General features: G+C 39.2%; 1 protein-coding gene across 2 annotated transcripts in view; it reads left to right on the forward strand.

Annotated features, from left to right (window-relative positions):
• LOC145481137 (uncharacterized) overlaps window positions 1-25106 on the forward strand; it is a 152361-nt gene that overhangs the window by 108017 nt on the left and 19238 nt on the right. The window contains exons 1-10 of one of the 2 annotated variants that reach the window (XM_081459533.1): window positions 3500-5414; window positions 5497-5569; window positions 6591-6640; window positions 7674-7727; window positions 8550-8615; window positions 10522-10596; window positions 13152-13313; window positions 14020-14097; window positions 14688-14755; window positions 20272-20382. In XM_081459533.1, coding sequence (XP_081315659.1) covers window positions 8552-8615; window positions 10522-10596; window positions 13152-13313; window positions 14020-14097; window positions 14688-14755; window positions 20272-20382 — 558 coding nt within the window. In that variant the 5' untranslated portion in view covers window positions 3500-5414; window positions 5497-5569; window positions 6591-6640; window positions 7674-7727; window positions 8550-8551. Of the gene's footprint in view, window positions 1-3499; window positions 5415-5496; window positions 5570-6590; window positions 6641-7673; window positions 7728-8549; window positions 8616-10521; window positions 10597-13151; window positions 13314-14019; window positions 14098-14687; window positions 14756-20271; window positions 20383-25106 lie in introns of those variants that run through there. The other variant, XM_081459534.1, reaches the window with a different exon arrangement.

Below are 25106 nucleotides of genomic sequence, written 5' to 3' on the forward strand. Positions count from 1 at the left end.
GCCACACTCGCGTTTTAGGTGCAGGGATCCCAACTAATGCTTACCTAACTTTTAAAAGATGCTACTTTTTGCCCTCCCCCAAATATACACACGTGTATTTCACTTCTAGAAAACTATCGATTTGCACAGTGTTTGGGCTGGAGATTCTTGCCCATATCAACTTTCTTTGCTCTCGTAAGTTCTCGTGCAATTAGAGATGCGCCAGAATCGCGTTTTAGTGGCGGGGACCCCAACCAATGTTACCTAACTTTTTAAAGATGCTACTTTTAGCCCTACCCCAAATCTACACACGAGTATTTCACTTGTGGAAGTCTATCGATTTGGAGAGTGCTTGGGTGAGATATTCTCGCCCATATCAACTTTCTTTGCTCTCGTAAGTTCTCGCGCGTTTAGAGATGCGCCACACTCGCGTTTTAGGTGCAGCATCTCAAGCAATGCGCACCAACTTTTTTAAACATGCTACTTTTAGCCCTTCCAAAAATCTACACACGTGTATTTCACTTGTGGATGTCTATCGATTTGGACAGCGCTTGGGTAAGATATTCTCGCCCATATCAACTTTCTTTTATCTCGTAAGTTCTCGCACGTTGAGAAATGCGCAACATTCGCATTTAGGTCCAGGGGACCCAACCAATGCTTACTTAACCTTTTAAAGATGCTACTTTTAGCCCTCCCCCAAATCTACACACTTGCATTTCACTTGTGGAAAACTATCGATTTGCAAAGTGTTTGGGTTGGAGATTCTCGCCCGTATCAACTTTCTTTTCTCTCTTAAGTTCTTGCGCGTTTAGAGATGCACCACACTCGCATGTTAGGGGCGGGGATCCCAACCATTCCCTACCTAACATTTTAAAGATGCTACTTTTAGCCCTCCCCAAAATCTACACACGTGTATTTCACTTGTGGTAGTCTATTCATTTGGATAGTGCTTGGGTGAGATATTCTCGCCCATATCAACTTTCTTTTCTCTTGTAAGTTCCCGAGCGTTTAGAAATGCGCCACACTCGCGTTTTAGGTGCAGGGATCCCAAGCAATGCCTACCTAACTTTTTAAACACGCTACTTTAAGCCCTCCCCCAAATCTACACACGTGTATTTCACTTGTGTAAGTCTACCGATTTCGACAGTGCCTAGGTAAGAGATTCTCGCCCATATCAACTTTCTTTTCTCTCGCAAGTTCTCGCACGTTTAGAGACGTGCCACACTCACGTTTTAGGTGCAGGGATACCAAGCAATGCCTACCTAACTTTTTCAACATGCTACTTTAAGCCCTCTGCCAAATCTACATACGTGTATTTTACTAGTGGAAAACAATCGATTTGGACAGTGCTTGGCTAAGAGATTCTCGCCCATATCAACTTTCTTTTCTTTCGAAAGTTCTCGGACAGTTAGAGATGCGCCACACTCGCGTTTTAGGTGCATTGATCCCAACCAGTCCTTACCTAACTTTCTAAAGATGCTGCTTTTAGCCCTCTCCCAAATCTACACACGTGTATTTCACTTGTGGAAAGCTATTGATTTGGACAGTGCTTGGGTAAGAGATTCTCGCCCATATCAACTTTCTTTTCTCTCGTAAGTTGTCGCACGTTTAGAGATGCGCCACACTCGCGTTTTAGGTGCAGAGATCCCAAGCAATGCCTACCTAACTTTTTCAACATGCTACTTTAAGCCCTCGGCCAAATCTACACACGTGTATTTTACTAGTGGAAAACTATCGATTTGGACAGTGCTTGTGTGAGAGATTTTCGCCCATACCAAGTTTCTTTTCTCTCGAAAGTTATTGCACAGTTAGAGATGCACCGCACTCGCGTTTTTGGGGCAGGGATCCCAACCAATGCTTACCTAACTTTTTAGAGATGCTGCTTTTAACCCTCCCCCAAATCTACACACGTGTATTTCACTTGTAGAATGCTACCGATTTGGACAGTGCTTGGGTAAGAGATTCTCGCCCAAATCAACTTTCTATTCTCTCGTAAGTTCTCGCGCGTTTAGAGATGCGTCACGCTCGCGTTTTAGGCACGGGGATCTCAACCAATGCTTGCCTAACTTTTCAAAGATGCTACTTTTAGCCCTTCCCCAAATCTACACACGTGTATTTCAATTGTGGAAAACTATCGCTTTGCACAGTGTTTGGGTTAGAGATTCTCGCCCATATCAGCTTTTTCTGCTCTCGTAAGTTCTCGCGCGTTTAGAGATGCGCCACACTCGTGTTTTAGGTGCGTGGATCCCAACCACTGCTTACCAAACTTTTCAAACATGCTACTTTTAGCCCTCCGCCAAATCTACACTCGTGTGTTTCACTTGTGGAAGTTGGTCGGTTTGGACAATGCTTGGGTTAAAGATTCTAGCCAATTTATATCTTTTTTTTACTCGCGTGTTTTCGAGCTTTCAGCGATGCGGCACACTCGCGTTTTTTGTGTTAGGATCACAAACTATGTTTACGGGGCTATTTAAAAATGCTAGTTTTGGCCTTCCCCCAGATCTACACAAGTGTATTTCACTTGTGGAAGTCTATCGATTAGGACATTGCTTGGGTTAGATATTTTTCCCCTGTAAATTTTCTTTTCTCCCGCGTGTTCTCGCACGTTAAACGAGGCGGCACACTCGCTTTTAGATGTGGGGATCCCAAACTTTGCTTACCTCGCTTTTTAAAGTTTCTAGCCTTAGCCCTTCTCCAAATCTCCAACGTCTATTTTACTTGTGGAAGTCTATCGATTTGAACAGTGCCTGGGCGGATATTTTTAACGATGTCAATTTTATTTTCCTTTGTCTTTTCTCGCGCGTTTAGCTATGCGGCACACTCGAACTTTTGGTGTCGGGATCTTAAGCTATGCTCACTGGGCTTTTTAAAGATGCTAGTTTTGGCCCTCTCTTAAATTTACACGTGGGTATCTTTTACTTGTGGGAGTCTTTCGATTAGGACAGTGCTTGAGTAAGAGATTTTCGCCCATATCAAATTTCTTTTCTCTCGAAAGTTCTCGCGCGTTTAGAGATGCGCCACACTCACGTTTTTGGTGTGGGGATCCCAAAGTATGCTTACGGGGTTCTTTAAAATGCTAGATTTGGCCCTCACCCAAATCTACACACGTGTATTTCACTTGTGGAAGTCTGTCGCTTTGGACAATGCCTTTGTTAAAGATTCTCGCCCATTTATATCTTTTTTTCACTTGCGTCTTTTCTCGAATCAGTTTAGAATCCCTGGGACTTGGAAATTTCGCCCAGGTTTTTGGAAATCGATCCAAAGTTGGTCAAAATTACGCTGCGCGTAGCCCGGTCTCGACGACTTCGCGTAGCCCGGTCGCGACGACTTTCTAGTCACTAAGTAGCTATATTTCGGCCAGACTGCTCATAACCAAGCGTTCAAACATTTTTCCTCTGTCCAATTCAGTGGCAAGCAAAGTCTTCTCGAATTATTTTAGAGTCCCTGGGACTCGGAAATATCGCCCAAACTCCAAAAAATTGACCCAAAGTTTGTTAAAATAACGATGCGCGTAGCCCGGTCTCGGCGACTTTCTAGACACTAAGTAACTATATTTTAGCCAGAGTGCTCATAACCAAGCGTTCAAAAATTTTTCCTTTATCCAATTCACTGAAGGGCAAAAATTTCGCGAATTAGTTTAGAGTCCCTGGGACTCGGAAATATCGCCCAAGTTCCTGGAAATCGACCCAAAGCTGGTCAAAATCACGCTGCGCGTAGCCCGGTCTCGGCGACTTTGAGCACTGTCCAAATCGATAGACTTCAACAAGTGAAATACACCTGCGTAGATTTGGGGGAGGGCTAAGAGTAGCATGTTTAAAAAGTTAGGTAAGCATTGGTGGGGATCCCCGCACCTAAAACGCGAGTGTGGAACATCTCTAAACGCCCGAGAACTTACAAGAAAAAGGAAAGTTGATTTGGGCGACAATCTCCAACCTAAGCACTGTCCAAATAGCTTCTTTACAAAGTCCAGTAAATTAGTTTAAAATCCCGACACAAAAACCGCGAGTGTGGTGCATCTCTAAACGCGCGAGAACTTACTAGCGAAAAGAAAGTTGATATAGGCGAGAATCTCTCACCCAAGTACTGCCCAAATCAAAAGACCTCCACAAGAAAAACGCCCTTGTGTAGATTTGGGGGAGGGCTAGAAGTAGCATCTTTAAAAAGTTAGGTAAGCATTGGTTGGGATCCCGGCACCTAAAACGCGAGTGTGGCGTATCCCTAAACGCGCGAGAACTTACGAGAGAAAAGAAAGTTGATAGGGGCGAGAATCTGTCGCCCCATGAGGGGACGCAAATTACTTCCACTGTAAGTATCTCTTCCCGGTGTTCTTTTTTTTTTTCTTTTTTTTTTTTTAATTCTATGAGAGCGAGGCTGTCTCCCTTTAAGGCTGTGGGTGTAACTCGTAAAAACACTGAGTTCTTATAAATCGTTTAGAAAGTTTTCGCTCCAGTTCAAATTTATGTTGCTGGCACATGGGTGGGCACTTTATATGTAGACCGTGACGTAAGATACCTTAAACTATTGTTACTGTTCATGATGCACTGCTACGTTAGTCTGCTATATAAATATTTAACTGCTCTGGTCAAGTTTTTAATTTCAATATGATTAAACGTTCTTTTAATGCGTTCCTGTTAAAAATAATACAAAGTTGCCAATTTTAGTAATTTCAATTTGAAGAAACCAGGGCGCTTCATGACGCCTCCTGGAATACTTTCCCTAGTTGAATCGTCATCAGTTTATCGTACGTTATTCAGGTTATTGATTGGAAAAATAATTATACTTTTGAACCTTAGTTCCTCTATTTTCAGGGGAAGGGGGGTGGGCTTACTTCTTTCGGAGGTCGTTACTCAGTACGGACTTTTAAGATTCGTTGCGTGTACGAGCCATTGGCCAAGCGATTGGCCAAGCCATTGGTAGCCGTGTATGGTCACCTAAAGCACTGACAATCTATCTTAGCTCCATGTACTAAGTTCTCCTCGCGCTTTTTTTTTTTTTTTTTTTTTGACCTCGGCTGTGTAACTGCGCGATATTTTCTACACAATAACTTCAATTGCCGAGCATGATAATACTGCACGTGGCTCCCACTGCCAATGACATACTCAGACAAGAATTCCAGATCATCTGGGTTTTATTCCTTAAGATCTGTTTTAGATTGATTAATCAAACGCTCCTTTACGCCCGGACAAGCATCTCGATGCGAGCTCAGAGTTTATTGTGATGGCTTTCATTGGGTAAACAAGACATTTACGTCTGCTCGCCGCGCTCAACATCCATTCGTAGGCACTTTGGTATCGTTAAGTTCAGTTCGTAGATCTGAACTTGGTTCAGGGGGAGAAGCAGAGGAAGGTCCATGTCGTGTAATTCGTTCATCATTGCGGGATTACTGATTTGTACTTAAAACGTTTGGTTTCGCTTTCAGTCATTTTTTATACACGGTAAGGGCCTAGTCGATTCAGAAACTCAGACTTTTCCAATGTTTCTCAACGACTCGTGTATCCTGTAATCTATTCTTCATAGGCTAGCAAGTCATCTCAGGTCATCTCAATCATAGTTTTCTGGCTGATCAGCTGAGGTGAAGGTCTGAGCCGAGGTACGTATTCGATACAGAATCGATGCATAATCTTTGTTGACGCATTTTGAATCCATATGCAATGTCTTTATTGTAGATCTGATTTCTCGTGAGGAGTAAAGCATTAAAATTTTGCTCAATATTTAAAAATGCTGATGTTGTATGTGTTTTTCTCAACGTTACTCAGTCATTTCTATAAAATATCCAGAAATTGAAGCACTGACCACTTGATATCACTGCAGTTGATTAAAGGTCATTCAACTTCCCGTATCAAACGTGCTTTCCGGCCTCAACTTTATACCCGAATATTCAATTGTTTAGTATTTACTTTTAACTGTGTGTGTTTCAAAGGGGAAGGAGGCAAGTTAGGTGATTTTAGTGGACCTATGTCATCTCTGACTTTTAGCGGTGTTAATGTGTGTTTTGTTGATGACGTTACTCGCTGGTGACAGAAAATTGCTCATTGTCACGATATTAATCCTTAAAAGCAATCAAGTGTGAAAAAGAAATGTCTGAACGAGAACAGTAACCTGTGATAGACTTCCGCTGTTGGAGGGGTTTTTGTGATATTCGCGAAGTAGCTGGCGAAGAAACTGTGTTTACAGCTCTTCTGAGCAGGGTGGGGTAAGGGAGAGCATCAGGAGAACTAGACAGGATGTGTCATGGATTGACATAGCTGATAGTCATTTGGTGTTTAAATGCTTGCGCAATAAAGTTGTATTCGTAATCAAAGATGAAAAACTAACACAAAATACCAAGTAATCAAGTAATTAATCATTATACAGGCGAATTTTCGAATCCTTTCTTTTACACTGTTTATCACGTGTACAAGCCAGATTAATACTATGAGGTCACGAGCCAGATGCGCTGATCTTTCATGGAATGAGGGAAAAACCCCTATTTGATTATTTGTAATTCAACTTTTGGTTTTGCTTTCAGTCATTTTCTATACACGGTACGGGCCTAGTGGATTCAGAAACTCAGACTTTTCCAATGTTTCTCTACGACTCGTCTAGTAATTGCTGTAATCTGTTCTCCATAGGCTAGGAAGTCACATGAGACCAATCAGCTGAGGTGAAGGTCTGAGCTGAGGTACGTATTAGATACATAATAGATGCATAATCTTTGTTGACGCATTTTGAATACATATGCATTGTCTGTATCTTAGATCTGGTTGCTCGTGGGGAATGAAGTATTCAAATTTTGCTTAATATTTCAAAATGCTGCTGTTGTGTGTGGTTTTTTTCTCAACGTTACTCAGTCAGATGTATAAAATATCCAGAAATTGCGACACTGATCACTTGATATCACTGAAGTTTATTGAAGGTCATTCAACTTCCCGTATCAAACGTGCTTTCCGGCCTCAACTTTATAGCCGATGATTCAATTGTTTCGTAGTCATTTTTCGAAGGGCGACTGTGTGTTTTTCAAAGGGGAAGGAGGCAAGTTAGGTGATTTTAGTCGAGCTATGTCGTATCAGCCGACTTTTAGCGGTGTTAATGTGTACTTTGTTGATGACTTTACTCGCTGGTGACTGAGAATTGCTCATTGTTACGACATAAATCCTTGAAACTAATCAAGAGTGAAAAAGAAAATGTCTGAACGAGAGCAGTAACCTGTGATAGACTTCCGCTGTTGTAGGGGCTTTCGTGATATTCGCGAAGTAGCCTGCGAGGAAACTGTCTCTACAGCTCTTCTGAGCAGGGTGGGGAAAGGAGAACAAGGGGAACTAGTCAGGATGTGTCACGGATTGACATAGCTTATAGTCATTTAGTGTTTAAGCACTTGTGCATAAAGTTGTATTCGTAATCAAAGATGAAAAACTAACAAAAAATACCAGGTGATCAAGTAAGTAACATACAGGCGACTTGTCGAATCCTTTCTCATACACTATTCATCACGTGTACACGCCAGCTTAGGTCACGAGCCAGATGTGCTGATCTTTCATGGAATGAGGGAAAAAACCCTATTTGATTATTTGTATTAAACTTTTGGTTTCACATTCAGTCGTTTTACAATGCATGGTAACGTAAGTTTTGCAGAAGTTTCGAAGATTCCGAAACTCAAGCTCCTTCAGTGTTTCTCAAGGACCCGTGCAGTAATTGCTGTGACTTTCTCTCCATAGGCTAGCGAGTCATCTGAATTATAGTTTTCTGTTTAGCCCAGCTGAAGGCCTGAGGTAGGTATTCTATATGATTATTGCTTAGCTCTCTGATTTGAACCCTCTGTCGAGATAAAACAAATATACAACGGACGACAGCGAAAGTGCAGAATTGGAGTCTCCTTCGCCGGTATTAAGAATGCATATGCAAAACGTTTAGTCAACCATTTTTACTGAATTTGTGGGGGGGGGGCGCTGGTGCAAACTTCCTGCGTGTTCGAAGAAATACGTTTTGACTTCTTTCTTTAATCTTACCTCTTTTACGCCTGATTGTCCATGCCGATGTAAATGTTATGAATCAAGGTAAAAGTAACTTCTATTTCGGTTTTGTGTTTAAAAACGGCCAGCTTAGTTCAGTAACTCTTACTTGTGACTTCTATGCAAGTCAGGCAACCGTTACATTCAAAACTTGGCCTTTCTGCCAAAGGCTAAATACAATTATTTGACGGCTCTAATGAAAACTTTCATCGTTCTCTTATAGAACGTTCTGTCACGTGTACTACGGTCATCCTTTCGGGTCACGAGGCACATCGATGTTTTAAATACTAGGTGCACCGCCTATCGCCTGACCTATTTTTACTATTGTAGAAATCAGCGCTCTAGAATTGTTTCCTTTGTCCACGCTCTTAAGAAGTAAATAAAAAACTTTGTAATTGACTTAGTCTGGCGGGCTGCTGCCATGGAAGTTAATCGAAACGGGATTGTTTGACTTTAAGCAAGTTCAAGACAGTCATGTTCATAAATGGTGTTTGGTAGTGAGGTTTAGAAAAAGACTAATATGGCTCGATTCGATAATGTGAACAAAAAGAATAGGAATATTTTTTTTCTTTTGTATTTTAGTCATGGCGGAAAGTGAAATCAAGTCACGTGAAGCAAAGGTGAATTTTGATGAAGATGCTTTAGCAGGTAAGAAGGCAAAGCTGGAAATACCTTTGTAAGAAATGGAGTATTTATCATCAGTTTCAGTGTGCGGCTGGTGTAAACGTATCAAATATTTTAAAGCAAACTAACTGGTTTTAAAGTAGTCGTGGAATTTGAAGCGCAATGTTATTTTTTATTATATGGCTTTGGCTTGTGGTCGATATAATGCGCGTTCTGATTGGCTAAGAACGAGATCTGAACGGTCATTATGCAGCCGTAATGCCCACGGGCCGATTACGGATTATGCAAATTAGGAAGAGCGCGGCTCTGAAAATTCAAGCGCATTGAAACGATGAAAGCCGATTAAAAACAGTAAGAGAAAGTAAATTTAATCCGAGTTGCTAAAAGTTTAGAGATTTTTCCTTAACAAAATTTATATGGAAGTCGTTTTTGACTTACCAGCCGGAACCTTGGCGGGAACTGGTGAAAAACAATCGAAGTTTACCGAGTCTGGTAAAGCTAAAATCGCTAAGTGAAAAACACCATCGGCAGATCTGTCATGCATCCTGAGCAGAACACCACTAAGAAACTTATAAGTCATCATCTTAGTCACAACAATTACTGAAATATTGAACTCGCAACAGTTCTTATCAAATAGATTCCCTCGCTTTAACACAAGCAAGTGTAAATCAGCTTCCAGGATCATCAAATATAAACAATCGGGCGGTTTCTGTCGGTAGCACTGTTTCTGATAACTGCAGGTAGTTTTAGACGTTCACAAGGCTTGAAAAGTTCATCCATAAATCCCAGAATGAAGAAGGCGAAGATATGTTGTCCAAAGCGATGCGGAGATCGAGTTATTCTGAGCAGTACATTCTGAAGCATTAGTATTTTCTTTCACCGAAAGACCCTTGGTTTGGACTATTTTGAAGCACTTTCTGTCTTTTCTATATGCGTTGACGTTTCGCCACAAAAGTCGGAAAACTCCCCCATCAAGTTGTGGCACCACGGTACTAAAATACCTTGTTCAGGCTGTGACAATCATTTTTCCCCGTAAAGAAATGTGTTTTTCACAGAATACGTAAAGGTCACTGACTGTGTAGTTTTGCCCTGGGTTTGAGACGATGAATGAATCGGTAAACGCGCGCATCGCCGGATGTAAATTGACGACTTCCGCTCGAATAATTTTTTTTCTTTTCTTTATTAAATTCATGAGCCATATAATAAACAACTTAATAACCTCGACCGTTCGGTCGTTACGGGAAAATCTCAAACCTCGGCCTACCGTATTGACCTCGCTATCGCTCGGTCCATACGGCAAGGCCTCAGTTTGAGATTTTCCCGTAACGACCTCACTCTCGGTTATTAAGTAGTTAGTATTGAACAAGGTCTACAATGCAGACTATGGAAATCTAATATCATCCCTTGGTAATTTATGAGGCTTGGATGCCCTTAATACCTCGAAACGGTAAAAAAGAAAAATTGCTTAAGATGTAATAAGACAAAACAAGACAAAAGACAGACCCAAGACCTTTTTTTTACTGCACTATTTTGCTGTTTTGCAACGTTATTTGTTACTAATTGTCATTAATGTTAATTGTGTTTTCAGTTATTGCTGGCAGTTATGAAATAGAGCAGCTTTCAATTGAGTATCGTTATGAAACCTAAACCAAAGTAATCACCTTAGCCAATCCCAGACAATCCGGTGAACCAATCAAAACTAAGTAAAAACATGTAACTGAAGCGAAGCGCGGGAAAACGTGTGCGAGCGAATAAGGATTGGATTTGGTTTCTCTTCTGACTGGCTGTGAAAGTGGCACAGGTTTTTTCAGCCAATCGTATAGCGTATAGTTATGCAAAACCAATTATTTTTCAACACTCAAATGAAAACCGCTCTATAAAAGAGTTTTTGAATAAAAAAGTGAAGTTTCTTTTCCCGACGTATTATCAGTCATAGCCCAAGGCCCAGCTCCAGGCCCAGGCCCTTCTGATGGAAAACTTGATTTTGATGATGATACTCTAAGAGGTAAGAAAATGAATGCCGATTAGTTTATTATATAATACACTATTAATTTTACACCAAATCGAACCTGTTTAGTTAGTTTTCGTGGGAGTTTGAGCCATTCGCCATTTCCACATCCCCCTTAATACACTTTGTTTGCCCACCAAAATTTTGCATAAGTATTGTCTTCAGTTTCTCTTGGGACGACTGTAACACCCAGGAGAAATGGGAAGCAAAGGTTATGGAGAAATTTGGGGGGCAAACAAGGTGTATTATGGGAGATGCGGAAATGGCCAATGGCCAACGACCCAAACTCCGCGGTCAGCGGTTGGATCGCCGAGGGAACCCTTGGATAACAAAAAATAATAATATTTTTTTGATTAGTTATTGACGAGATCAAACGGGCTGCCATATCGCCGAAGCTGAAGCGTACCAAAAGGGTACAATTGCTGGTTTTCAGTGTCACGCCATTCAGAATACATCAAAATAAAAATCAAAACCGTTCAGTAGATAAAGTCCAGAATCTGGGAAATGAAAGAAAGTAAATATTCAAAGACTCTCTCCAAGATTCTAGTCACAGCAATTTTTCTTATGCAAGATATGCGGAGAAATTTTTTACCCAAATTTATAGAGATTTGTATGGAGACGTCATGCTGTTGCCCATCCGTATGGGCACCAACATGGCGGCCGGAAACCAACAGAAACATGTGTCACTGAGTTTTGCTACAAAAGCGTGAATTTGTCCCTCGAGGAACTCTAAAACATTAAAATAATACTTTTTCTAAGACATGAACTGTTCAGATAGCCAAATTCCCCGAAATAAGTCACTTTTTTAACCATCATGAACACTCTCTAAGTAGTCATGTAAATGCCGCGTCACGCAAAGCTTAGAAATTCAGCGTAGTGTATCACAAAACCAAAAACCCATTCGGAGCGAAACTTTGTATGAATATTAGTTTTCAGCTGCTCTTATAAATCGTTAAAGTAAAATCTCAGGAAGATCAATAGTTTTGTAGTTTGAATTTTAGTGACGTCACATGAAAGTGGTACTATGAAGAAAATCGCATCCTTCCTATTTAAGCCATTTTTAAAACTTAGACAAGTAGTCTTTGCGAGAGGAAAAACGCTGTTTACTATTTTCAAATATCTCTTTTGGTTCCAGAGACATTCAAGTTTTTGAGATATGCAAATTGGCTAAGTGACGACGTCATAAATTCAACCATATTTTGATCAAATGTGCTGAACAAAGATATCTCAGCTAGGTTGAATCAGTAACGTTTGATTCTTGGCAGTACGATTCTACTACAGGTGCTCCACAATATGAACATAACATATTTGTTACCATGGCAACATACTGGTTCCAGACCTCCCCGATATTGAAGGCTATTCTGGCCACCTTTAGCGTTCTGTATTATATTTGCCAATGGTGCCTGATCAATATGATCTAGCAGGCATATAAATATCTTAGGTGGAGTTCATGGCCTTGTTTAACGTTTTTCGAGCTAAAATCACTAAAATATTGAAATTAGGTTGGAGGGGACTGGAAAAGAGTGGGTTTCCATAGGAACTGAAATTATTATAGTCATAGCTGTGTTGCATGTAGAACTAATAGCTTAGCAAGTTTCAATGGGTTTTGCTGCAAATTGACCGAGATAGCTCTACTTATACACTTAATGTAATATTTGGTTGAGTGTATGACGTCATCAGTCCTCTCATTTGCATAGTTGACCCATTTTCGAACTTAAATATCACCAGAACCAATGCAGATATCTGCATACAGTAAACGGTGTTTATAATCTTTCGTAGAATTCTATGATTAACCTAAAAATTCAAGGGGTAAAAATTTGATCAAAGTACCACTTATACTGTATTTTAATTTGGCCCAAAAGCTGGGCACATCAGGTCGTTAATCAGTGATTTGATATCTTGTTTTTCTTCATAAAAAAAAATAAATCATTAACCGCTTGGCTTACATGTAAAGCTTCTCCGAGATACGAACAACTGTTCACGTTGACCACTTTTATCTTCCACTTCGTAGTAGTGTAACGAGACTGGGGTGGACTAAAGGCTGGTTTACACTAGCGCATTGCCATAAGCATAAGCCGACATACGCAGATGCAGCAATATGATGATAATTAGCGCCTTTTCCCAAACAAAAGTCGCTAATTATCAACATGTTACTGCGTCTGCGTATGTCGGGTTATGCTTAGGCGCTACTGTAAACAAGCCTTAAAGTGTTTTTTGATAACACACAGAATGATATTTAGTTAAAAATGGTAACTCTGCAATAAAGTGACAACTCACAGACTGTTTCACAGAAAAGAACTGAAAAGATTTAAATGGCATTTTATTCAGACGTGTTTTTCAGGGTTAATTTAGGCTCGGATATAAAATCTAGTAATACATAATGTTAGCTGCTCATACCTGTGTTCACCCCTCGTTCACCTAACTCCTTGCGCGAGAGTGGCGCATAAGGCCTGTCTCACTCTGCAAGAAAATGGACAATGTAAGGGAAACAAATTAAACAATGCTTAGCCGTACAAAATAAGTTATTAATCAAATCTGCTTTGCTTTTTCAGCGATAGCAGAAGTCTATCAGGAAGAAGGTGACAAAGAATTCACAAGAAAAGAAGTTTGTAACGCGATATACTTCTACACAGAAGGAATTCATGTGAACTGTAAGGATTTCCAGCTGAATGCCAAGCTGTACAGCAACAGGGCAACAGCTTATTACCATCTCGGTAAGATTTTGATCTTGTCATTTTCAAATTTATCCAACAATCAAAAGAAGTTGTTGCTTTCTTTGCGTTCAGCCTTTCAAGATTATAATAGAAACTATCATTTGAACAGATTACATTGGGAAACTAACTTTCCGGGGAAAACTATCAGTCCATAGAAATAAAAACTTAATTGTCAAGTCAAGAGAGATGCTAAGTGATGCTGCTGCATAAAAAATATGTTAATTGCATTTGGAATGTCCCTACTATCAATCTAAGACGACCTTTGAAAAATGTTGCAATTCAGCTCGCTTCACGCGATGGTAATCCAAAACCTTATTGGTCTGTTGTTTAGCTTGTCTTGTTTTATTCCCCTCAGATCTAATTTACTTGGTTGTGTTAGCGAAGAATCGTTCAAGTTTTACTCTTTCTCAGTATTAAACCTGATTAAAACGCAACAGTTTTATTCCTACTGCCCGGTCGTTTGTTCCCATCACCCGATGACTCCCCATAATGTGCCCCCAAGGAGGTTTGAGTTATCGGTAGTCATCCGTATTTCAAGGATCGGAACAGATCCGTTGCGTGCCACTAAGTTGAGAGGGGTCTGAGCATTGAAAGAAGACACGCACATTGCATATCTCTACAATCTCGTGACCTCTTATCGCTTTTTCTTTTTCGCTACTTCTTCGTCTTCTGTGCATGAAATGTCTTTTTCAATTCTATTACTCAGGGAATTTCCACGAGGCCCTAAATGATGCAACGGCTGCCGTCAATTTGGAACCAACTTTGATTAAGGCCATAGAAACAGGTAAAATCCTTGACTCAACTGATTTATAACATGAATTTTACAATAACTGCAGAACTTATCGCGCGCTCGTTGGCTAATTTTCTTTGTCAAGATGCAAACAGACGCCTGACCTTATAACTTATGCGATGTTGACGCGAGGAGCAAGAGCGGCTGAGCGGAATTTGACAATTTATTATTGTAAAAGAACAAATTGACGCCAGTTTTTCATGCGTCTGTCTTGTCATTGACAATAAATTTCGTCATAACATTGTCAAAGTAGCCAGTCTGCGGATCTACTCGGCTATCACCTCGTGGATCCACAGCTATTTTGACAATGTTATGACGAAATTCATGATCAATAACAGGACAGACGCATGAAAAACGTGCTTCAATTTGCTAAGTCGACAGCTATCGTATCGAACTCTTCAAATGCAAATGACATTAATATCTTTTCAACGATATTCCCTCGCATGAGCCTTCATTTGAAGCTATTTCGACTCCAATACCAAATGACGAATATGGCTTTTAACAGGAATAAATCAGGTCTTGGATGTTTCCACCTGCGCATTGTAGATACTATTTTTGACCTGATATTAAATTATTTATTGTAGGTGCAAGTGCTTGTGAGCACCTAGAGTGTTATGGAGACGCCATATCGTGGTGTGAGAGGGGATTGGCAGTATCCTTTATAACATCAATTATTCGTGTTCTTTGCCAGCTGTAAAAGGAACTATTATGTTACCTACAGCGATTTTAGCGAATGTTGTTAAGGGGTAAATTAGAAAAAGTTGTGTTCTGTCTGCCGTATATGTAAATGCCCCTAAAATCCCGCCAAGCATAATAGGCCGTCAAGAAGCCCTCTAGCTGTGGTTATGGTAGCTTCAGGCTATTTACAAAAGTCACAATGATTTCAAAGTAAATTGTAATTGCAAAAATCTAAGGAGGCTTCTATCAAATCCCTTCTCCATTGTACAATCTTGGGAGTTTGAGTTGTTACTTCAAGGGGCTACTTGATTGAAATTCTCATCAGGAGAAACGAGTAGCCATCTCCGACTTAAAGGAAGAATAGTTTTAGGAAATAATATAGAGTTTGAAAGCCAATTTTTATACGCTCAGTTGCTTGGCAACTCATAGAACAACTTAAACATTAAAGTGTGTAATTGTAACAAAAAGTAAAATGTTGCTCTCTCCAATATTATTCATCTACACACTATTTCTAGGCAGCCTTTTTTTTCAGATCAACAGAGCCGCCATTTTTCTAAAGGTTTACCAAGATGACTTTGCTGTGATTTTTTTCTCGCACTGACTCTCACGTGAAGTCAAATCCCTATGTACTGCAACGTGCCAAATTCTCATTCAAATTCCCTACAAAAAATAGCCTTTGATTCTTGCAGTCACGAAATAAGTCACTCATTGGATAACTATGCCGTGTACAGCATTCTTCGCCTGTTAGGTGTGCTAGTTTACATTAATTTCTACCCGCCCACATTACTTACCAATTTTAGTTTATTAAATAGCAATGGATAGATTAGTGTTTCGTGAAGATATCTATGTTGTTTACTGGCTGGGAGGTCCGTATAGTGAATCAAAGCCCCTATGCCTGGGCTGTCTCGTGTCACTTGTGCGAAGAAATCCACTGCCAAACCAAACAAGTGTAGTGCAAGCGTAACACTAGATCAACTAGACAGGATACATTTTAACCTCCGTTAATTTTACGGATAAAATTTGAATAGGGTCGATTCGACCCTTATTGTTAAAAGTAGCGCATTTAGGGGAGGGGGACGGGAGGCCCGCCCCCAGCCACCCCCTCCCCCACCTTGTTTTGGTTAAAAAAAGAATCGCAGAAGGAAGAAAACCCGGCAGGGCAAGCAAGAAAAACAAAAACGAGTCTCCCCCCCCCCCCCCCCGCTTTAGCTCAAGGTCTGGATCCGCCAGTGCTGTTAATTAACTTTTGTAAGTTATACCTGTTTTCTTCCTCTCGGAATGTATGGATTATGCAATAGTTTTAAATCGGCTCATTGCAATCCCTAGAGTTTCCATGTCTTCCATTTCAGGAACGTTCACGCGGCTTTAAGACAATTTAAGCTTAAATCTGTTGTTTGCTGTTATATTTCATAGATGGAAATGATACTAATATCAGAAGAATCGAAAACCAGTCAACGAGAATAAGTTCCGGATCAGAATTCGCGGATTGCTTCAAAGTTTAGACTGTGTACATCCGGATGTACACGGGCTACTCCCATGCTAAGCCTGAAATGTAAAATAAGAGATACACAAACGTTACACTTTCGGAAGCATTACGAAGCCAATTCGGTCTGACCTGATGCCCTGATCTGACCATGGTGGTATATATACAGGGAGATATTGATCACAAACCTAACAATTAATTTTTTGTCAGTTAAACCGGTCTGCTAATTCGCAGAAAATGCACCTTAGAAGTTAGTTTTTTAATCCACTGATTGTCATCTTTAGATTTTTTTTTTTTGCGCGACTGAAATCCGTCACTTCAGCATTTTCAGCCTCTTATTTGTTGTCAAATTTGATTTAAGCGCATGTTAGTTGCGTGAACCGAGGACTCCGACACTAACAAAATAAAACGCTAAAAACGGCCTGTCAAAAATAGCTACAAACGTTTGAGTAGTCTCCACGCTCTCCATCCAAGTCCCCGCGAAAAATCAATAAGGAAAGTGTCTTAAATCTGTACAGCGTGGTTGAAACTCGTATTTCCAAAATCAGTAAGCGAATCTTTGCTGACGTCATTGTTTACATTTTTCGTCATTAACATACGACTTTCCGCATAGAAGGCATCATGCTAGACACGATTTTACTAGAGAAACTTTGAGAGCTTGTGAAACTTAGTAAGTGGTGAAATTTTTGGCTCTTTGGGTGTAATATTCGAGAAGAAATTGGCTTTCAAAAACATCAAAATTTCTGTGTGGCAAAAGCGCTAATGAGCCCATACATTCTTTGTAAAATTTTGAGCTTTTACGTGTAAACCCTCGTCGCACAAAAAGTATTCAAAACATCGCGTATTCAACACATTCCTTGGGACAGTTAATCCTGCTGTGCCCTTTCAATATTAACTATTAATGTCTTTGTAGCTCCATCAGAAACTGTATCGCTTATGGTAATGAGGCAAATATTGTAAACAAAGATTCTCCTGTAGCACCAAACGTCGTCAATTGACCAATTGTCCGCGTGACTAAAGTCACGTGGACACGAGGATATGGAGGCGAGCGAGGTCTTGAAAATGTTTAAATTTTGCGCAAAGTTTGAAGTTGTACTTCGAAAACAATTTCTGTCAGTTGTTGGGAATCACTTGAAATCAGGCTTTTACATCGTAAATTAAATAGTAGAAAGCGAGGAAATTCATTAAGTGCATTCAACAGAAACTCTCTCAAATACACCAACGATCAGAGAGGTAGCCTCGACTGAAATTGACCCGTTTCTTAGTGAAAATAGTAGGTCAAGAAAAACACAAAATGATGCACCATCACAGTGCCGACCTACAAACAACAAAACAACTCTCACAAACAAAGCACTTGTTTGAATTTACTTACGGTGACTTTCCTCGCCACTTTTAAGTGAATAGAGATAACATTGCAGCGGCAGATCCAGACCTTGAGCTAAGGGGAACCCAGGTTTTGTTTTGATTGCCTTGCCGGCTTTTCTTCTTTCTGTGATTTCTTCTTTTTTTACCCAAAATAAGGGGGGCCCGGGCCCTAGATCCGCCACTGCCTTGTGTTGATAAATCGTCGATGGAAGTGTACAAAAGGGCAAAGGTTGACGATTACAGTTAGTTTACTCACGAAAATTGATCAACACGACGATAACACCCGATATGAAGACGTTACCGAGACCAAAGTTAGAGATAGGAAAATCCGGACCACGCTAAAAAATCAATCAGATTGTAGGATTCGTTACCGTGCCCTCTTCAAATAAATAATACTAGTAATAATCATGGATTAGCCGAGTGCGTTCGAGTCAGTACAGTTAAAACCTTTGGATACTGTCTTCAGAATAAATATTACTCTTGAAACCCGATTTATTTTTGTCGATTTTCATGACAAACACATATTTTGAATAATAGTGTTCACTTCTACACCAAAAGAACACTTAATCGTAATACTTACACAAATTCAGGATAAATGAGGTGTTTGGCACACTGTTCATAAACTGGTATGTAAATCTAGCACACACACAAGATCAGGTTTCAAGTCGACGTCGCCTATTTAAAGTTGAATAAATAAAGAGCTAAAATATTAAAAAAATATATGAACAAAAAGAACTCGACCTGATGTGTAAAACTGATAAGAAAACAAGAAATTATATTACTTCATTGCCGTGCGACAAAATGCCCAACAGAAGCCGAGAAAACTGAATAGGGGAAATAAGTTTTAACTCATTGACTTCAGAGGACAAAACGAAAAGTTTCCATTATTGCATTATATATAACGGCCAACATTTGAGAAAACAAAGGAAAATAGAAGCGAAAGACACGAGTAAAAACCAATTTGAAAACAAGAAATGAAATAATTTCTTCGTCGCGTGACGAAACATTACAGTGCTGCGCATGAAAGATGAAAGTTGTAATTCAAAAACGCGACAAAAACAAGCCAATTTTTCAGATCAATCGTATTTCAACCGTATTAAATTAGTGGCCACTTAGTTCTTTTCTCAGCAGTTCTGTGATAGCTGTATAAGACTCCAAAAAATATATTTGAATGAAACCGAATAAACTAAGCAAACCGCGTGGAGGTCGCCGTAAATTAAATATGCAGCAATCCAGCGTGCAACAAGTTTCTGTTCACTTTTAAATCCTAAATTCCTAAATTCATAAATACACGGAACCAATTGAAAAGAAATGCAAAAGCAAGCTCAATAACAATGAATTTTTATTCACCCGAGGTGAAGAAACCTATGTAAAAACAAAAGATGTTCAAAATTTTTGCTAACGCGCTTCACTGCACAGCAGCATGACTGAATTAATTCTTCACACTAAAGCGAAAGCTTGAGTTTTTGCCGACGACGTCTCCGACTGTTGCATTCATTTTATCGGCCGTGGCGTTTGCAATCGTTCCAAAAGTTAAATTCAACTTCGAAGTAATACATATGGGTTATTGACCAAGTGTGAGGTCAAGATAGCTGGATATTGGCCAAGTTCTTTTTTGCGTGTTTATGGACTGAGACGGAGTCGAGGTCCATAACCTCGCAAAAAAAGAACGAGGTCAATATCCAGTTATCTTGACCGAACAAGCTTGGTCAATAAAGAATTTACTATATGGCTTTTGGGGAAATTTTTCTTGCGGGACACGGCGGGTAGTCCCGAGCGGGCAAGATAGCTCCATCTTGCCCGCTCGGGTAGCCAATCACAGCGCAGGAATTGATTCATCTTGCCCGCTCACAGAGCTGGCCATACAATAATGTATATTACTATTTTTGTTCTCTAAAGTCCGGGAAACTGCTTTAACTCCGTGATCGATATTCAGAACTTAACTTACTTGAAAACGTACAACCGATCGTTATGGTTTGAGGACTCTGTACTCGTTGATCTTCCATTCTGAGGCCACCTGAACATTGATTTGTATTTTTCCTTTCTATTTTAAATCTCAAAGCAATAATTTCTCCATGTTATGAAAGAGAACAAGACCTTTGATTTGTAGATTTGACACGCAACGCGCCATTACCAGTTCCCGGCGGCCAAAAAAGTCTCACATGAGATCGAGGCCATTTGTGCCACGCAGCCAGCCAGGCAGCCACTCCAAGATGACGTCCAAACCCTGAAATCATATGGCATCGACCGCGATCGATAACCGCGGGACATTTTAAATCCCCTGGGAATACTATGCGTTCTCCTTCGTCGAACGCAATAAATAATATGAACATAAATAGAAGTTATTAAACGAATTTCTTAGTATACATGACAACTGTCTCCATTGGACGCGAAAATATGCTCGGATATTTGTCCACGGACATTATCTACTCCGAGGAGCTATTATATAATGTCCTTTGACAAATATCCGAGCATATTGTCGCGCCAAATGTAGGCTATTGTGTTATCCTTCAAATGTTTTTCGTAATACGCGCAGTCTTGAAAATTGGGGAACATCACTCGGATATTCCCCAAGCGGGGGGAATATTCAGTCACTTGACCCCTTACATTTTAATTATGTCATGTGCCTTAACCATAAGCAGATTGACAAGACTAACAAGACTTTACTAGATTTACGAGCCAGGTGTGTTGGAGATCGAGTTAAATTACAAGAAGCAAAGAGCAATCCCGAAACTCTCTCCGTGAAGGGCCAGGTAAGTAATGCTAGAGGAAGATATATTCTCGGCTTTAAAGGGGAGATTAAATAATGCCGGACTTGATATATGTTGTACAAGAAACCTCTTGTACGGATACGTGCAATGAGATATACTTCTATTACTCATTATAAAATAACTGAGATACTACGCACGCTCTGATTGGTCAATAGAGTTGCTAAACCTATGTTCTATCGTACCGGTAAACAGCGGTTTTCGATCTATGGCAGCTCTAGGCGGGAACCATAGCCTCCAGCATAAGTAAATATATTCTGAATAAATTTCGGAGACAGCGTTTCTGTTACTAACCTTTATTCCATTCGCAAAACTTTGGAAAGTTATCGTTTAAAATTGCGTTGAATCACTTCGCAGCACATGAAGTTTGGACTATTTGCACACTTTTCGTACAGCCTTTTACTTTCGTGATGACCGAGTCCACCGATTCCTTTGAGTTAATTAATATGCTATTTGCCTTTCACCGATGACCTTTTCCTTTCGTTTCTTAAAACTTTCTTAGCGTGAAATGTTTTCGTCGCTTTGCTCTACGGATTTCGTATCCGGGGCGGAGTCTGTGCTTTCATTCTTTCAGTCGCTGTGATTGGTTTGTCGCGTCATGTCACGAATTTGATTACAACAAGCAACTTGATCACGAAAGTACAATAAATTTTCTCCTCATTGACAGACTTTTTCCACAGTTATTTCATAAAAGTAATAGACCACTCTGTCTTTGGGTTCACCGGCGCAATAAACCCCTTGGGACGTTGGAGGAACACTCGAAAAGTATGTAAATCACGAGCCGTTAAGCGAATGATTTACAAACTTTTCTCGTGTTCTCCCAACATCCCGCGTAGTTTATTGCGCCTGTAAGCCAATAGAAAGAGTGATCGATTGCTTAATTTGAAGCAGAGAGCTAGCACGAGCTGTTAACGTAACAATGACTCGAGCAAAGATAATTTACAGTTCGAGAATTAAAATACACGTAAGACGAAATAGAAAACAACATCTTTTTGTTTGTATCCGTTTTCTCTATATATACAAGCATTCTGTCACTAATGCTGTTCTCTTTATTGACTACGCTACTTAATATCTATTTTATTTTAGTAGAATTCTACTATTATACTAATGCAGATGCTGCAATCTGATCGGCTGAGCTACTCATATACTATTGTGGACGTTTTTCCGAAGTTTTTGAACTTTTGATTTCGTTGAAACGTAAAGTTCAATAATGCGTAGAAAAATCATTAGAAACCGTTATTTGCGTTTATTTCAGTCGGAATTCTACTAAAAAAATTAGATTATTCGCTCTCGATTTCTATGAGGCGATAGTTGACGAGGCCGAAGGCCTCATCAACTATTACTTCATAAAAAATCTCGAGCTCATAATCTAATTGTAGAGTGCGAGTACTCTTGTAGCCCGCGGTTGTTAACAAAATGGCGGCCGCTTCTTTGTCTTTTCGAAGTGTCCGTGAAAAGAACTTAGATAAAGTTTTTAACAACTTGTAGATTTACACTCAAACAATTAGATTATTCGCTCTCGATTTGTATGCGTGATAGCTGAGTGGAGCTGAGCCCTCGTCATCTAGCAAGTGATAGAAATCTCGAGCTCATGATGTGACTGTCAAATGGAAACGCAAAAAGGAGAACTTATGCTTGTCCTTACATCAAATGAAAACGCGCTGCTGAAAGCATAAGCATAATATATAGATTTAGGCCAGCCTAAAAGCGGAGCTCCTCAGTTATTTTTCGGAATGTTGTTACTAATGAAAATAATTCAACATGTATGAGGTAAATTGCGAATGATTTAATAGTTTCAGCCGGAACTAGTATTATATCAGCAGATCGAGGTGTAAGATGGTGTGATTATGAAATATAGAGCCATGATTTCAAGGATTTCTTGGAAGCCACCAAAATTCTTGATCACAGAACAGAACTGTCTTCTGTGCTTTTTGGTGGCATTTCTTGTTCTTTCCTACCTTATTCAGAAAGACAAGGCATTGTTATTAATCATTATATTCTTCCTTAGTTAACATGACTCCCACACAAAAGAGGTTTACACATTTTTTTGTTGTGGGGACTGATTGAAATGCAGTGGTTACAATATACTCAGTCCCTGAATCTCTACCAAATGAAATCTCACAAAAATACCAAAACAGTATACATGTGTGAAAAGTTGGAAAGTTTTGTTTTCTAACTTGTCCCCAAAGATACATTTAGCCATCTTCACTATTGTATGGAGTCTCCTCCTGCTGGAAGGGTTTGCAATAAGCAAAATCACCCTCGCATGAATGGTAATTACGATATATATATATATATATATTTTTGCTGATCATGAATACTTGCATAGGCTTCTAATAATAATTTTATTATTCAATTTCAATGTGATTTGTTCTTTTTCTCGACTGGCGTTGTGGACTACAAGAGCTGTTATTGGGTTCCATTAATTAATTTTGCTATGATTAAATTATACCAAGAATTATCAGTAAGCTAAGAGGAAGTTATATTATGTACATGTATTTTGTCTGCACTACACAACCAAATGCACTCCAAGGTTATCAGGCATAGGTACATTTGTCAGAAGAGCCCAGCATATCCAAGATATGTTTTGATTGACACATCAATTAAGATAATTTACAGCAAAATGGCTAAAAAATGCATCAATATCCTACATGCACCAAAGCCAGACATGGGGTTATAAGGCAATCATTTAAACAACAGATTGAAATAATTTATAAATTACAGAACACTATTTCTACAACAGAATGGAACAAATTAACCTTATCGGACATTGCGAATGGCAAGGCTGTCTGTAGAATGTCACAAATTTCTCAACCCTTTCTTTCTACAAAAATGCTAATCCTGCAACTTTGCTTTAGACCCAGTTCTCCATTTCGTGTTGGCAAAATATCAATTTATGCCATGTCCAATGCAGATTATCACAAAATTGATTTAAAAGCTCAATAAATATCATTTTAAAGCCAAAAAGCCAATTATTGAAACCATGAGTAAATTATCTCTAAGAAAAACTGATTAATTTAAAAGGCACTTTAAAATAATTAGTTAATATGTGTTTCTTAATAATGTAATGCAGTGTATCTGTCACAATGTTGCAGCTATGATATTACTACAAACAGGATGGGTTTATTTGCAGAACTGAACCTCCAAGTCAGTTTATTCAATGAACTTGGTGCAGAATCTATAATCCCATCAAGTTGTCTGTAAATACAGAGAAACCAAACAAAGCATTACAATCATAAGTAATGAATTACTGAACTCTTTTACATGTATGAACAGTGTATGTTCCATTAATATTGGGGATCTCTCAGAAGCTGTATCCATGATAAATTAATTTGTTCCCAGATGCATTTGTTTATAGAACTTTTCACAAATTAACATCTCTGTCATAACAGTGATCTCTCTGTTCTACAACAATTAGTACACAAGAAAAATACACTCAGTAAGATATTGTTTACAATAAAAATCAATGCCTATAAGCAATCATAAGGACCTTAAATTTATATTTCCTCAGAAATATCTCACCAGGACATGGTTGCTTTGAAAATCTTTGATGTTTTAATACAGGCTCCCCATCTGTAAACTGTTCATATATTGACTGACAGGAACAGGCATGTAATTCCTTTCTTTGATATACAGTGTACTTCATTGTTAGTTGTTTACTGAGTGTTAGTAGTGAATCAAATGCTAGGGGTTGGTACTCCAACTTTCACTGTGGCAGGTTCTGCCCTGAAATACAAAGCAAACTTACATAACTGTTATGAACTTCGCCACTTGCTTTCAAGAGCAAATGCAATTTGCTTCAAACAAGAAACTGGAACATTGAGGGTTACAATGTTTGGTTGTACATATAACTGCACAACTGTATATGAGTTCAGCTTCCAGAAGAAAATCAGAGTTTGTCAGGATAAATACTGATGTTCTTGCTTACTCAATGAATGAATGTGCAGTTCCAGAAGATATTCACACCCAACACCCATTCATGGCCACTCTTTAGAAATTCCAAATTAAAGTATCAGGAATCAAGAGCTCTAATAGAGAAAAAACCTCCATGTGGGGTATGAATCTTTTCTTGAAGAAAACAATGTCTGAGAAATCATTAATTACAACATAATGTTTAAGAAACATCTTACCTTTCAGAGAATTTTGTAATCTACACTGTCTGGCCAGTTCACACATGTTTTTAAATTTGTGCCCTTCAACATCATATTACTATGTAGTAGGACTGGTCAACTAAAAACAGCATAATTTGGTTAATTAATATACACTGTACATTATTAGGTTGAAATATTGGTGTAGATTGTTGCACATCAACAGATACAGAAACTATTTGCATCTGAATCATAACGAGTGAAAAATCATGCATGAGACATTTACTTGTACATGTAACAGCCCTCCACCTCAGAACCATCACAGATATGATATGATATTTTTAAACTCTCTGAAATTTCAGATTATTCAAGATTAACATATACACGTACATCATCTGGGGCAACCCTAAAACACTGAATTTGGAAACCGAAATCCGGAATCCAGAATCTGGAATCCGGAATCCGGAACCAAAAACCAGAATCTGGAATCCAGATATTATGAATGATGAGAGAAATAATTCACTTCAGCAATGTCTAATAAATAAATATGACCAAAAATTATTTTGTTGTTATTTATTTTCTTGGCTTTACTTCAGCCACGAACTGTAATTGCTAAAAAAT

Source organism: Orbicella franksi, chromosome 3 (assembly GCF_964199315.1).
Source record: "Orbicella franksi chromosome 3, jaOrbFran1.1, whole genome shotgun sequence".
Classification (NCBI taxonomy): domain Eukaryota; kingdom Metazoa; phylum Cnidaria; class Anthozoa; order Scleractinia; family Merulinidae; genus Orbicella; species Orbicella franksi.